This window comes from Pithys albifrons, chromosome 16, assembly GCF_047495875.1.
Source record: "Pithys albifrons albifrons isolate INPA30051 chromosome 16, PitAlb_v1, whole genome shotgun sequence".
Classification (NCBI taxonomy): domain Eukaryota; kingdom Metazoa; phylum Chordata; class Aves; order Passeriformes; family Thamnophilidae; genus Pithys; species Pithys albifrons.
The window spans coordinates 2,305,348-2,320,008 of NC_092473.1; the positions used below are offsets into that span (position 1 = coordinate 2,305,348).

Here is a 14,661-nt window from a genome sequence, read left to right on the forward strand (position 1 = left end):
TGTGGGTGTCTGCAGCAGGAAAGATCTCCTGTCCTGAGCTCTGAGCACTGGTCTCTGCTGCTTGGTGAGTGGAAACTTTCACATTCTTGGAGCCTGGACATGAAGGATGCAGACCCCAGACCCCACCTTGAAATCCTTGGCAGCTGTAGATGGTGAACATGTTCTAGATGTTCATTACTGGAGTAGCTGATGTTCTGGTGTCATGGTGAAACCATGAGCTCAGGAAGGATCTCACTCCACTGCTGTGATGGCTTTGACTGGGTTGAGAGGCTTCACCAGACCCAGAGACTGCTTTCAGCAGCATGTGTTGTGCTCATGGCTGGGCAGGAGCAAAGGACTTGACTTGGAAGCTGAGCCACTTCACTGAGCCAGAGAATAGCAGTAATTCTCCAGCTGCCCTGGGTGTCTCTGGGAATAGTGGACACCTCTGAATACCCTGCCAGGTACAAGAGACCGAGGTTGATACCAGGATAGTGGGTGATTTGTGGAGGCCGGACAGAGTCCCCGCTGGTGAGGGGATTCACTTTGACACCAGTCTAGCTTGCCCCAGTCTGAAAGAGAAGGGACTGTGTAATCTGGTGTGGTCTCCTCCATCACATCATTCACAAAAGACCTTTAAGAGACCTGTGCTTTTAAAGGTCTTCTTTCATGGCTCGTGAGTTTTCTCTTTGATTGAGTCCCTTCTGTCATGGGGACTCAAAGCTCTCACTGATGATGTTCCCCCTCCCTCTCCCCAGCCAACAAGACCTCCCCCACCTCTGGAGAGGGCAGCCGCTCCGGCGGGGTCATCCATGTGTACGGAGATGACAACAGTGACAAATCTGCCAGCAGCTTCATTCCCTACTGCTCCATGGCTCAGGCACAGCTCTGTTTCCATGGCCACCGGGATGCTGTCAAATTCTTTGTCTCTGTGCCTGGTAAGGATGAGCACAGTAGATCAGTTGGTTAAAACTTGGTTGTGATAATGCCAAGGTCATGGGTTCAATCCCCTGCGTGGGCCATTGACTTAAGAGTTGGACTCGATGATCCTTGTGGGTCCCTTCCAGCTCAGAATAGTCTGGATTCTGTGAATACAGGGGCTGGAGCTGGTGGTTTGCAGCAGATGGGGGTCCAGACAATGGCTGGCACTTCCTGTGGCTCACACATCTGTGTTTAAACTGCAGTGACTGCCAGATTGCACCAGCAGAAGGAGCTGCTCTGCCCAGTGTGTCTGTGTGTGTGTGTGTCTGTGTCTCTGTGTGTCTGTGTCTGTGTGTCTGTGTCTGTGTGTCTGTGTCTGTGTGTGTGTGTGTGTGTCTGTGTCTGTGTGTCTGTGTGTGTGTGTCTGTGTGTGTGTGTCTGTGTGTGTGTGTCTGTGTGTGTGTGTCTGTGTGTGTGTCTGTGTCTGTGTGTGTGTGTGTCTGTGTCTGTGTGTGTGTCTGTGTGTGTCTGTGTGTGTGTGTGTGTGTGTGTGTGTGTCTGTGTGTGTGTGTGTCTGTGTGTGTGTGTGTGTGTCTGTGTGTGTGTGTGTGTGTCTGTGTGTGTCTGTGTGTGTGTCTGTGTGTGTGTGTGTGTGTCTGTGTGTGTCTGTGTGTGTGTGTGTCTGTGTGTGTGTGTCTGTGTGTGTGTGTCTGTGTGTGTGTGTCTGTGTGTGTGTGTGTCTGTGTGTGTGTGTCTGTGTCTGTGTGTGTGTGTCTGTGTGTGTGTGTCTGTGTGTGTGTGTGTGTCTCTGTGTGTGTGTCTGTGTCTGTGTGTGTGTGTGTGTGTCTGTGTGTGTCTCTGTGTTGTGTGTGTCTGTGTCTGTGTCTGTGTGTGTCTGTGTGTGTCTGTGTGTCTGTGTGTGTGTCTGTCTGTGTGTCTGTGTGTGTGTCTGTGTGTGTGTCTGTGTGTGTCTGTGTGTGTCTGTGTGTCTGTGTCTGTGTGTGTGTCTGTGTGTCTGTGTGTGTCTGTGTCTGTGTCTATGTGTGTGTGTGTGTCTGTGTGTGTGTGTCTGTGTGTGTCTGTGTCTGTGTGTGTGTGTGTGTGTGTCTGTGTGTGTGTGTCTGTGTGTGTCTGTGTCTGTGTGTGTGTGTGTGTGTGGCTGTGTCTGTGTGTGTGTGTGGCTGTGTGTGAACCGTGTGGGGGCTTCAGAGGGGCACTGACAGCACTCTGGGGACACTCACAGCACTCTGTGCTCTCCCAGGCAATGTGCTGGCAACCCTGAACGGGAGTGTGTTGGACAGCCCTTCGGAGCACCCCAGCACAGCAGCCACGGAGAGCGAGGGGCAGAAGCTGAAGAACGTGCTGGTGCTGAGTGGAGGAGAAGGGTACATCGATTTCCGGATCGGTGAGTGCCTGTGGGGGAGACATCTGGGAGGGCAGAGGGTACTGGCTGTGCTCCTGGAGTGAGGCAGTGCTGCTGTGGGGAGCCAGAGCAGAAAAGCCCCTCTCTCTGTGTTCTGCACCTGGCTGTGAGGGCAGATGAGGATTTTCCTTGCACAGCACAAAGCTGCCAACTCTGCCCTGTGCCTGCAGTGCCACATGGCTGTGTGAATGGCTCTGGAAAGAACAAACCCATCTGTGCCACTGGCTGCAAACACTGTAGCCCCACTGGCATCACCTGTGCTGCTGAGGGTGCTCTGTGTGTAAAGATTGGCTTCCCCAAAAGGAAGGGTGTAGGGGTGACACTGTGTGTGTTCTCCTGAGGTCTGAGGTAACATGGGTGCAGCCTTAAGGAGGAGAGAACTACCTGTAGAATGTGGATGCCTTGTAACCAGTAGAATCTTTCCATGTATGAGAGGTGAACTACTGACCAATAGTGTGCTGGCATGTTATATGCAGGAGTGGATAAAAGTGAAGCTGTTACTAAAAATAAAGTCCTTTGTCTTTGGTGAACCTTCTGATCCCACTGCAGCCTGAGCTGTCTCTGCCTCCTTGACAGCTGCAACGCTCATCTACATTACCCCAATAAAGGGTGACCCCAATAGAAGGGTGGTTTCTGCTGCTGCTGGAGCTGGTTTGTCCCATCCATGCAGTCTGACTTCAGAAAAGCATCATGTTGGTGTAATTGTTCTTCAGGCACAGAGGAAGGTCTCAGCTCCTCTTGTCAGACTGCTGGGACTGTAACAGGGGTATTGGCCTCTCTGGAGTATTGTAGAGCAGTGCACTGTGGGATTTTCTCTCTTGCCATTTTTACTCTGTGTTTTCTCTCTTCAGGTGATGGGGAAGATGATGAGACAGAGGAGAATGCAGGAGATGCCACACAGGTGAAGCCAGTCCTTTCCAAGGCTGAACGGAGCCACATTATTGTGTGGCAGGTATCATACATCCCTGAGTGAGAATTCCTCCTTCCCCACCATGTCAGTGTCCCTCGTCCCCCTGAATGCCAAGATGTACATACAGAACAACGCCTGCATTATAACTCCTGCTGGAAACTGACCCCGGACAACTGCAACGGCTCCTGCCTCGGACTGTGACCCCCTGACCCTCAGAACTCGCAGCTTTCATCTTGGGCCCATGCGGTTTTGGCATGGTTGGATCCTTGTTCTGCTCTGGAGCTGGCATCTACAAGGAGAGACATGGCAGCATATCCTGAAGTGAGCTTGGAGCCAGGACTGTGGGAAGCCTTTGCCCAGCTGGAGGGGGTGGCTCAGGTTCTTGGGCAGGTCACCTCACTGCCACCTCCATGAGAAAGAAGTGTGTCCCCAGGCATCCCTCACCAAAGCACTGATGGGTGAATCACTCCTTCAGCATCCCAGCAGAAATCCCTTTTAGTTCACCAGGGGACTCTCCACGTTATCCACCCTTAAGCACAGAGTAACATCCCGTGGACTGAGAGCAGCCAGGTCCAAGGAACCCTCAGCAGAAAGGAGCATCATGGTTTGGGCTGGAGAAGGCAGCAGCACCATTGCTGTGGGGTTCACATCCTCCATCCTTGCAGTGGGAAAGTCCCCTCCTCTGCTGCTGCTGTCTCAGCAGCCCTGTGTGTGTCCCAAGAGGCTCAGATGGGAGGTGGGTTTGATTGTGGAGGCCACATGGCTGTGGTAGCAAAGGAGTACTGGAATGTTGCTTTTTTAAGAGCAGAAAAGGCAACACCTAACTCCTTTACTGCCTGGCATTTTTAGGAGAATTCCCAAGTTGGTTCTGAAAGGTATCTCTGCATTGGATTTGGTGGCTTTCAAAACACAGGTGAGGGCACATAGTGGGGATCTGCTCAGAGTTCTGCACTAGCACGTTGACATTGCCTTGCCCGAGGCTATGTCTCCTTCCCAGGAACTGCTGGAAGGACATCCCTGTTTTCACAGGAAAACAGATCAGCTGTCAGTTAGAGAAGACTGGACATGTGCAGTGAAGGTATAGAAAGGCTGTGTCAGTCATACAGAAGAAAAAGGAATTGAGGACAGATTTCCAAGCATCTTTTATCTGACACTAACTGTGTTAGTAAGTAGTTTAAAAAGCTTGAAATTTCTGACTCCTGAAAATTGACAGCCCCTAAGGAAAGTGGTGATGGTCCTTCCTGTGTAAGCACTGCTGGGCAGTGGCAAACATACATCCTGCTTACAAAAGCAGCAAAAAAGGGGGGCCAGAAACAGTGGGTTTGAGCTCAAGACGCAGAATGTGGCAGCTCCAGGTGTAGATGCATCTGTGACAGCAGAAACAGTCCAGTCCCACAAGGACAAGTTCCATGTTCCTTGAGCACTCCCTTCTGAATGGGCAGGACTAGGGCAAGTCACAGTTGTTAGTGATGAATTTTTAAGTTCCTGATGGTCATCTCGTTTCCTCCCTGAGCTGTGCAGCACTCTGGGGTTCACAGGGACATCCTTGTGACAGTGTGGGGACAGCTGGGCAAGCCTTCATCTCCTGGAAAGCTCCCAGCTGTGTCCTGTGCTTGCTGCCCTGGACCAGGCTGTTCCCAAGGCTTGTGTCTAAAGCTGCAGGGGTACCATATTCCCAGGTGATGCTCTAATGTGGCACCTCTCCTGAGGCAGCAGCACTGAAACTGTTTTGGGGTCCACAGTTCAGGAGAGGCTGGGGCATTACATTCCCCTGCAAGGAGCCAAGCAACATCCCTGGTGAACAGAGGCCTCAGCCAGCCACAGTGGTGCCCACGCTGCCTGTGAGCAGTGCTGGTGACACACACCCACCCCACTCCTCCCCAAGGGAGGAATCCAGCTGGAGAGAGTCTTCCAGGCATCAGCACACTGGGCTCTGTGGCTGGCACTGGGTTGAGGGAGACCTGGAGTCACCACCTGCATGGGGGGGGGGACCTTTCACCAGGGATATTTCACTGGGGCACTGCTGACCATGCCAGGCTTTTCATTCACTCTCCCCCATGTGCTTTCTGCTAGCAAGAGCTCTTTGGATCCCAACACAGAGTGCAGAATATAACATTTAGAGCACAGATTCCACTGTCATGTAACAGTTCATGAGTTAGGGCCAGGTAAACTTCAGACTTTGGGCTAGCTGAAGGGGGGAAGAAAAAAAAAAGCCCTGGTAGAGCCCAGTTCCTTAGTTCTGTCAACTCTTCCACAAGAAAGTCAGAATTGCAACATTCATACCTCTGACTGTTCTGTATCTGGTTTGAGCAGTTAAAGGAACAGGAGTCAGTCTCCTGTCATCCACTGGGCTCTGGCAACACGAGAAAATCAGTCTGGGGCCTCTTATCACCAGGTTCCTTTCCAGCTCAGTGCATGTTTTCCTCCAAGAGAAGCACATGGCCCAGAGGGGCAGCTCCAAGGGGGGACCAGCCTCTGCTGGCAGCTCCTGCAGCCTTGGGTGGCTGCTGGGCATCAAGGTGAGAACTGACTGGCTTCAGCACACTTCCCTGTCATATCTCCACTGTGATGTATGTAAAGTATCTTGTATGTTACAAAAGGATTTTAAAAAGTGTCTTAAGGCCTGTAAACTCCGCTGTTTGGTCTGAAGATGGCATTCTGTAAAGAGCCTGCTGTATGAATACGTTCCCATGCTTTGTCCCCTATGCTATCAACAACAAACCATATCTGTTCTGTATGTAATAAACATGTTAACATCAGCCTGGCCAGCACACTGTGTTCCTGTGAAAGCACCGGGGTTGCTGCTCAGTCTGTAAGAGCGGGACACCTAAAAGGGTTGGGAGTGAGCTCAGTTCACTGTTGCTGAACAGTTTAGTGGGAGGAAACGAGGTGTGGATGGCTCAGAGGGTCAGAGCAGAAGGGGCTGGTCCAGCAAGTCAAATGCAATCTGTAGCTTCTGCCAGCAGCAGCAATAAAAGATGGAAATGAAAGGTGGAACAAGCTGGAGCAGGGAAGCATCCAGCTACTGGCTTGCTCCAGCTTCTGTCAGGGGAACTGCCAGGGTTAACACATCAGGTCAGCTTTCAACACTGTATAGGTGACACTTCACAGTCCCACGGGCATCTGTAATAAGTGACACTGCAGGGAGGGAGCTCCTCAGTCCCAGCAGCACGTAGACACCTCCATATTTATTTTGTAGAACTGTGTTATTTCGAGGGCTGTACGTGGCAATGCACAAGGGAGCCACCTCCTCACGACAGGAGCATCTCCTGCCCTGAGCAGGGGACCCTGAGGTGACACTCATCCATGACCAACACGTGCACTCTGGTCAGCACAGCTGGCAATGCCTCTGGTGTTAATGGAGGCATCTCAACCACAAGGTTTGCAAACAAGTGTTGGGACCAGTCCTGCACTCCTGGGGCTGAAATACAGCCAGGAGCAGTTGGAGCAGGGCAGTACATGAAGTGCAGACGTGTCTGGTACCCATCAGGGTGAGTGAGGAAGAAGGTCACTGCCATCACCCTTCAGACAATCCCTGATACTGTTAAACAATGGACTGTGAGGAACATACAGGTTTGGGAGGCCCAGCAAAGCTCACAACACATTCTGGGTGTGGAATCTAACCTATGGCAAAGGGGCTGTGCAGCTTCCCAGAAGGGACATTCACTAGTTCTGTAAGAAGACACCCATTCCCCCAGGCATTAAGGTCCTGAGCTCACCAGCAGGTCCCAGCTGTCCTGATCAGCACCACCTAGACCCCCACCTGTACAGGAGCCCTTTTCTGCTGTGGCCCAGGAGAATCATTCAAGCATAAGCTGAGGCCTTTGATATCTCTGTAGCTGTGTCTGTCTTCATTTGTTCCTGGATGGACCCCTTGGACTTGAGGAACTCAACTAGATCATCTTCAGAGGCCTCTCCCAACCCAAACCATTGGGTGACTCTGCCTTATGGTGTTATCAGCTCTATCTGCTTTTGCTCCTGGCTGGACTGCCTGGTATACCCTGGTCATGGCCATTCCTTGCCTTGTCTGGGGCTGCTGGGAGATGCTGTGACCAGCACCTGGCACTGCCCACTGTGGGCCTGTGCTCCCTCAAGGTGGTACTGCCTGTTCTGGGGCTGTGTTCAGATCCAGGCTGTGCAGTACAGAGGACCAGACTGTTCTACTCACCCCATCTCACACCTACAACTCCCTCCCATCCTCAGTTTGTGTGTCAGTTGAGCAGCACTTCCATCAGGGTGAGGACAGGGAGCCACCACCTCAGCCCAGTGCCTGGCAGTGGGGCTATGGGAACCAGACAACATGATGGAATCAACATGACAGAATCACAGTCAGACTCACAGACTATTCTGAGTTGGGAGGGACCCACAAGGATCACGAGTCCAACTCTTAAGTCAATGGCCCACACAGGATTGAACCCATGACCCTGGCATTATGAAAATCAAGTTTTTAACCAACTATGCTAATCTTAAAATCAGACAAGCTGCCTTCCAGCCACAGCAGCTGCCATGGCAAGGCTCAGTCTCAAACCGTGTCTTTGCACACACTGCATTCTCCCTGCCCTGCATTCTCCCATTCCCTTGGAAGCCAGAGAACTCCCCCAGCACATGCCCTGCAGACCCCCTGCCATTACAGGCAAACAGGAGCTCAGTTCTTCCCAGCCTCTGTGCCTTGTCACAGGACTGGCTTTATCTCACAAGAAAAAGGATTGGCTTTATCTCCTTCTTATCCTATAGCACCTTAATGCTTCAGGAGCCTCTGGTGAGGAATCCTGCGGAAATTCGGGAGCTGATGTGGATCTGGGTGTGCTCCTGCCCAATGACAGCCATTTCCTGCTGGCTGGGGCCACATACACCAGGTGGAGCAGAGTCCACGTTGTGCTCCCCCCTCTAAATGCCCTCAGGCTACTTGTGATTTTGGAATGCTGCAGCAAATGGAACACCACGTCCTGACTCTGCTACAACAGACACAGGAAATAAACAGTTACTTCTGTGCAGGAAATTGATCTATAGACCAGAATAGCTCTTGTGCCTGCTCCATCCACACCCAGACACAGCAGCAGCATCCACAGCCAGCAAGAGAAGATGAAACACCAGGAACTGTGCTCAGGAGCTGCACGTTTCACCACAACATGCTCCTGAGAACAGGGGTCATTTGTGACTGACTTTGAATGGTAAAAGCCAATCCTGCATTCTTTGCATCACCAGAACTAAAATAATTTTTTCTGTCTCTTGACACCCATCTCTGGGAGTAAGAGATGGATAGCTCTGGATTAGCTCACCATCGTGTTCCTCACATGTTGTTCACTGCCATCCTAAGCAAGTAATCCAGATCATTCTGCATGTTCAGAGAACCTGATGCTGTCCTTGTTTTTGATAAGCCAATGGCTCTGCATTTGGCCCTCATGATGGTCTCCAGGCAATAAAAAAAATTCCCAAATTTTCTTAGAACTGTGCTGCAGAATTAAGAAAACATTTATTATCATTTACAGATACCTTTGTTCACAGCTTTGTGAAGTGCTGTGATATTATCAGTCATTTTTCTGTGATTCATGCAGGACCCAAATTATCTAAAAAAATGTTCCCTACAAACTAACTTTCAGGCTGTAAAGAAAATTATGCTCCAAAGAACTGCAGGTGGCTGACAGGAGCTGTGTACTCAGAGACTACCCAGGGAACCAAGAAGGTTCCTCTGCTGACTGAGACCAGAGTTAGGGAAAAAGAGTCTGAACATATTTGCATCTTCCCTTTGAGCTGAGGTGACTGCACAGGGCTGGGGAGAAAGCCAGCAAAGCTGCCCACACCCTCCCCAGTGGGCACAGTCAGCCCCCTGTGCAGGGGGCTCCCAACAGGCAGGACGAGCACGTGGGAAGCTCAGCACACAGCACAAGTCTTTACACAGGTGTCCCTACAGCTTTTTTCTTTGCCTGCTCTCGGGCTGAGGCCAGGACCTTCTTCAGATCAATAACTGGCTCCTCTGTGATTGGCTTTCCCTCCTTCTGCCACTGTGCCAGGATCATGGCCCGGAGCAGGGGCGGGTACGGCACGAACCGAACGCTCTCCTCGGGCACCGGCGTGAACTTCTTGAAGGCCTCCTCCTCGTGCTTGGGCACCATCCGCCAGTCATGGTACATGGCTTGGCCGACCTCCTGCACCTCCTCCTCCGTTTGGCCTGGGAAAACATGAGGAACACCAGTGGGCAACACCATCACAACGAACTCCTTCCAGGAAACACAGCGAGCGTTGACTCTTTGGCACCCAAAGTGCTACAACAGGTAAATGGAGTTTTCAAAGGGTTGGCCAGAACCTTCCCTGCTGCCCCATGGGAGCATGGAATCATAGAATGGATTGGGTTGGGAAAGACCTCCCAGGTCATCAAGTCCAACCCTTGGTCCAACTCCAGTCCCTTTACCAGATCATGGCACTCAGTGCCACGGCCAAGCTCAGTTGAAAAACCTCCAGGGATGGGGAATCCACCCCCTCTCTGGGCAGCCCATTCCAATGCCTGAGCACTCTCTGCAAAGAAGTTTTTTCTGCTCTCCAACTTCAATTTCCCCTGGCAGAGCTTGAGCCCATCGTGCCCCCTTGTCCTATTGCTAACTATTGCTTCTGTCCTTGGAAATCAAAACAAAAACAGGCTGAAAGGACTACAGGAAAGTTGTTCCAGTCCTGTGGGTGACTCCCTCTCTTAATTTGAAGTGTCACTCCATCTCTCTCAGGTTCTGTTTCCATGGCTAAAAGAACAAGAGTAATTTCTCTCTACATTGATGAAAGTTCCCTGGAAAACTGAGTGTTAAAAATGCCCAACAATTTTAAACCCTTCAAAAGAGAACTATGCCAGTAATGGACAATTGTACACCTAAAAACCCTTAAAAATGGAAATTCACTAATTCAACTCCAAGCACTAATTTAAAATTCCAGTAACACAAGTGCTTGCCACTGCAGCTGTTTAGTGCCAGTTTTACCCGGACTGCCCTCATGTGCTCACTCTGTGTCTTGCTTTCAAAGTCTCAGAGCAGTCCATCAGTTCATCTAACACTGTTTCTGCCCTCAAGGTCATCTTGCTCTCCCGTAGCATTCCTTGGAAAGACACTCCGAGGGAGAGAGATCCCATCTTTTGAAACTAAAACACGGGCAACTTCTCTTCCCGCTAGATCTGAGAAAAACAAACTGCCGCCCCCTCCCGCACCGGCGCCCGCCAGCGCTGCCCGCTGTGCGGGACAACGAGCCGCTGTTACCTCGGAAGGTCAGGTAGCCCCAGGCTCTTCCATGGTCCATGTCCTGCAAGGAAAAGAGGAACGTGCTGAGGACAGGCCAGGGCAGGGGAAGGGAGAAAGAAGGGGATGGGAGAAAGAAGGGGATGGGAGAAAGAAGGGGATGGGAGAAAGAAGGGGATGGGAGAAGGGAGAAGGGAGAAAGGAGAAGGAGAAGGGAGAAGGGAGAAGGAGAAGGGAGAAGGGGATGGGAGAAGGGGATGGGGGAAGGGGATGGGGGAAGGGGATGGGGGAAGGGGATGGGGGAAGGGGAAAGGGGGAAGGGGAAAGGGGGAAAGGGAAGGGGGAAAGGGAAGGGGGAAAGGGAAGGGGGAAAGGGAAGGGGAAAAGGGAAGGGGAAAAGGGAAGGGGGAAGGGGAAGGGGGAAGGGGGAAGGGGAAGGGGGAAGGGGGAAGGGGGAAGGGGGGAGGGGGAAGGGGGGAGGGGGAAGGGGGGAGGGGGAAGAGGGGAGGGGGAAGAGGGGAGGGGGAAGAGGGGAGGGGGAAGAGGGGAGGGGGAAGAGGGGAGGGGGAAGAGGGGAGGGGGAAGAGGGGAGGGGGAAGAGGGGAGGGGGAAGAGGGGAGGGGAAAGAGGGGAGGGGAAAGAGGGGAGGGGAAAGGGGGAGGGGAAAGAGGGGAGGGGAAAGAGGGGAGGGGAAAGAGGGGAAAGAGGGGAGGGGAAAGAGGGGAGGGGAAAGAGGGGAGGGGAAAGAGGGGAGGGGAAAGAGAGGAGGGGAAAGAAGGGAGGGGAAAGAAGGGAGGGGAAAGAGGGGAGGGGAAAGAGGGGAGGGGAAAGAGGGGAGGGGAAAGAGGGGAGGGGAAAGAGGGGAGGGGAAAGAGGGGAAAGAGGGGAGGGGAAAGAGGGGAGGGGAAAGAGGGGAGGGGAAAGAAGGGAGGGGAAAGAAGGGAGGGGAAAGAAGGGAGGGGAAAGAGGGGAGGGGAAAGAAGGGAGGGGAAAGAAGGGAGGGGAAAGAAGGGAGGGGAAAGAAGGGAGGGGAAAGAGGGGAGGGGAAAGGCAGGGCAGGGCAGGTACCTCGGCCGTGTAGTCGACCTTGACGCGGGTGATGACCCAGTAACAGGGCTCGTCGTACTCGCACAGCCACGACTTGCGGGTGACGGTGCGGCCCACGCCGAAGCGCGGCAGGCGGCACAGCAGCGCGAACAGCCGGTTCTCGTTCCGCACGTCCTCCCAGGCCCGCACCGGCAGCCGCTTCTGCGTCAGCGGCCGCCGCATGGTCTCGTAGTCCACGGCGAAGCGCTGCGAGTCCCGCGGCCGGTTCTTCAGCGCGCGGTACTCGCGCACCTTCTTGGCCATGGCGGCGATCGGCCGGTGCAGCTTCTTGCGGACCATGGCGGGGCCTGGCGGGGCCGACCCCGACCGAGCCGCGACCCTCCGCTCCCGGAAACCGCGCCGGGCCCCCGGAAATCCCGCCCAGCCCCAGCCCCGGCGTTCCGCGGGGCTCTGCTCGGCCCCGGTGTTCCACCTGGCTCGATCCGGCCCGGCCCCGGCCCCGGCCCCGATCCCGATCCCGGCCCTGGCCCCGATCCCGGCCCTGGCCCCGATCCCGATCCCGATCCCGATCCCGATCCCGGCTCCGGCCCCGGCCCCGATCCCGGTCCCGATCCCGATATTCCGCGGGGCCCGGCCCGGCCCTGGTCCCGATCCCGGTCCCGCTCCCGATCCCGATCCCGGCCCTGGTCCCGATCCCGATTCCGGCCCCTATCCCGATCCCGGTCCCGGCCCCGATCCCGATCCCGATCCCGATCCCGATCCCGGCCCTGGTCCCGATCCCGTATCCCGATCCCGATATTCCGCGGGGCCCGGCCCGACCCCGATCTCTCCCCGGCAGCCCCGCTGGGTGTTGAGGTGTATCCCGGCGGCGTCTGGGATTGATTCAGGGACCCCTCAAGGAAAAGAATTTTATCCCTTCTCCATAAAATTTTTACTAATTTTTAATCAGAACTGTACTTTTTATTTTATTTTTATTTTACTTTGTATCGTAGTTTGTCAGTGATCTCAACCATGCATAGCTGTAGACAAAGGAGGAATTTAACCCTGTGAGCTGAACTTTAAGAAATAAACCAAACCCTTGTTTAGATTAAAGGCCGAGCTGTAAGAAATAAATCAGAAAACCTGTGTAGGTTGAGGCTTGAAGCTGTAACATTGTTTGGTTAGGAAATATCGAGCTGCAGAGATAAGAGCAGCCCATTAGAGCTGTTAAAAGTCGCCCAAAATATCCTGCTGAACTTTGGGGAGGGGTTTGCAGTTCTAAGTCTATAAACCTGGAAGCACAAAAGTCTCGATGAACGTGTCCCGGTGGAATCCCAGAAGGAATCCCAGACTGTTCTGAGCTGGAAGGGACCCACAAGGACCATCGAGTCCAACTCTTCAGTCAAGGGCCCACCAGGGGATTGAACCCCTGGCCTTGGTGTTATTACAGCCAAGGTTGAACCAGTTCCCAGCGCTGAATGAAAGCAAGAATTTGTCCTGTTCTCTTGGATTTGATTGTTTCTTACCTCAGGATGGAAAACCTGCCTGAGGAGGTTCCCCTGCGCCAGGGCACGTTCAAAGGGCGGGTAAAAGGGGTTTGGGAAGATTGAAACAGCGCCGCAGCCACGGGCTTGGGTAAATATCATTAGCAGACCGACTGCTTTGTACACACCACCGGCACCGGCACCACCGACACCGGCACCGACACCGGCGGCACCACCGACACCGGCACCGGCGTCACCCCACAGACACCGACACCAGCGGCACTACCGCACAGACACAGACACCGACACATACACCGGCACCGGGCACCGGCACCACCGACACCGGCACCACCGGCACCACACCACAGACACCGACGTCGGCGGCACCACCGGCACCGGGCACTGGGCACCGGCAGCACCCCACAGACACCAACACCGGTGGCACCACCGGCACCATCCCACAGACACAGGCACCGATACCCACGGCACCGGCACAACCCCACCGACACCGGCGGCACCACCGCACCGGCACCGGCACCGGCACCGGTCCCGGCAGTTCCCGCAACGCGCGGGGACCCCGGGGGCGGGACCAGGGGAGGAGCCAACACAGGCCCCGCCCCGTCCCCGCCCGCCAATGGCGGTGCCGCCGCCGCCACTCCGGGGCGGGGCAGCCACTGACAGCCCGCGCTCCCACGTGACCGCCCCGCCCGCCCACGTGCCGGCCCCGCCCAGTCACGTGTGGGCCCCGCCCGGCGCGCCCCCCCGCGGCCCCGGCAGCCCCCGCGCGGTGTCGGTAAGATGGCGGCCGTGAGTCTGAGGCTCGGAGACCTGGTGTGGTGAGTGCGGGGCTGTGCGGGGGTCGGGCTGGGCCGGCCGGGAGCCTCTCGGGGGAGGAGGCTCCGGTTGTGGCGGCGGCGGAGATGCGGGCGGGGAGACGGCGGTGCCGGCCCCGGGAGCTGAGGCGGGCCGGGCCGGGCCGCGCCGGGCGCTGTCAGCCCGCGGGGGCTCCGGGGAGCGGCGGGGCGGGGCGGGGCGGCCGCCGCGGGGCTCCGGGTGTGGCCGGCGCCGTCCCTCGGGCGGTGTGAGGGGGCGGTGTGAGGGCCGGGCCGGTACCGGGGCCGGGCCGGTACCGGGGCCGGGCGAGGCGCCGCGCGGAGGAAGCTGCGTGAGTGGAGCGGGACGGCCGGACAAGCTCCTCACAGCTCGGTAGGAAGCAGGGCTGACCTCCTGGGGCAGACAGAGAGCGGAGCGCTATTCGGGGCGAGCCATCGCACCGTTTCACAGAATCATGGAATGGATTGGGTTGGAAAACCCCTCCGAGATCAAGTCCAACCTTTGGTCCAACTCCAGTCCCTTTACCAGATCATGGCACTCAGTGCCACGGCCAAGCTCAGCTGAAAAACCTCCAGGGATGGGGAATCCACCCCCTCTCTGGGCAGCCCATTCCAATGCCTGAGCACTCTCTCTGCAAAGAATTTCTTTCTGCTCTCCAACTTCATTTCCCCTGGCAGAGCTTGAGCCCATCGTGCCCCCTTGTCCTATTGCTGAGTGCCTGGGAGAAGAGACCAACCCCCACCTGGCCAGAACTTCCCTTCAGGGAGTTCAGGTAGTTTCGTGGCGGTGCTTTAGTGAAGGAACACCACGCTCTCGGAAAACAGCCTTTCTCTGTCCCTGTGGAAGCCCCAGGAGCCGCTTTGCTTTCCC

The 14,661-nt window shown here is 55.1% G+C and overlaps 3 protein-coding genes across 32 annotated transcripts in view; 2 read left to right on the plus strand and 1 right to left on the minus strand.

Moving 5' to 3' along the window:
- MAPK8IP3 (mitogen-activated protein kinase 8 interacting protein 3) overlaps window positions 1-5,986 on the plus strand; it is an 86,584-nt gene extending 80,598 nt beyond the window's left edge. For all 27 annotated transcript variants that reach the window (XM_071571484.1, XM_071571495.1, XM_071571485.1 and 24 more), the window contains 3 exons: window positions 738-917; window positions 2,162-2,305; window positions 3,175-5,986. In XM_071571484.1, the coding sequence (XP_071427585.1) occupies window positions 738-917; window positions 2,162-2,305; window positions 3,175-3,296 (446 nt within the window). In that variant the 3' untranslated portion in view covers window positions 3,297-5,986. The remainder of the gene's footprint in view (window positions 1-737; window positions 918-2,161; window positions 2,306-3,174) is intronic.
- A 2,701-nt stretch (window positions 5,987-8,687) lies between these two features.
- On the minus strand, window positions 8,688-11,909 carry MRPS34 (mitochondrial ribosomal protein S34). Its single transcript, XM_071571028.1, has 3 exons — window positions 11,516-11,909; window positions 10,469-10,511; window positions 8,688-9,402 (listed from the first exon to the last, which is right to left on the minus strand). Exons 1-3 carry the CDS (start codon window positions 11,831-11,833, stop codon window positions 9,125-9,127), a joined length of 639 nt encoding a protein of 212 aa, XP_071427129.1. The 5' UTR covers window positions 11,834-11,909; the 3' UTR covers window positions 8,688-9,124.
- A 1,800-nt stretch (window positions 11,910-13,709) lies between these two features.
- The window catches only part of GLYR1 (glyoxylate reductase 1 homolog), a 28,185-nt gene continuing 27,233 nt past the window's right edge, over window positions 13,710-14,661 (plus strand). For all 4 annotated transcript variants that reach the window (XM_071570738.1, XM_071570739.1, XM_071570740.1 and 1 more), the window contains exon 1: window positions 13,710-13,793. In XM_071570738.1, coding sequence (XP_071426839.1) covers window positions 13,756-13,793 — 38 coding nt within the window. In that variant the 5' untranslated portion in view covers window positions 13,710-13,755. The remainder of the gene's footprint in view (window positions 13,794-14,661) is intronic.

Excerpts from the sequence above, each read along its gene's own strand:
- MRPS34 (XM_071571028.1), bottom strand. The coding sequence starts at position 11,833 with ATGGTCCGCAAGAAGCTGCACCGGCCGATCGCCGCCATGGCCAAGAAG. Across the intron at positions 10,512-11,515 it reads AGGTCGACTACACGGCCGAG|GACATGGACCATGGAAGAGC; the intron begins GTACCTGCCCTG and ends TTTTCCTTGCAG. Across the intron at positions 9,403-10,468 it reads GGGCTACCTGACCTTCCGAG|GCCAAACGGAGGAGGAGGTG; the intron begins GTAACAGCGGCT and ends ATGTTTTCCCAG.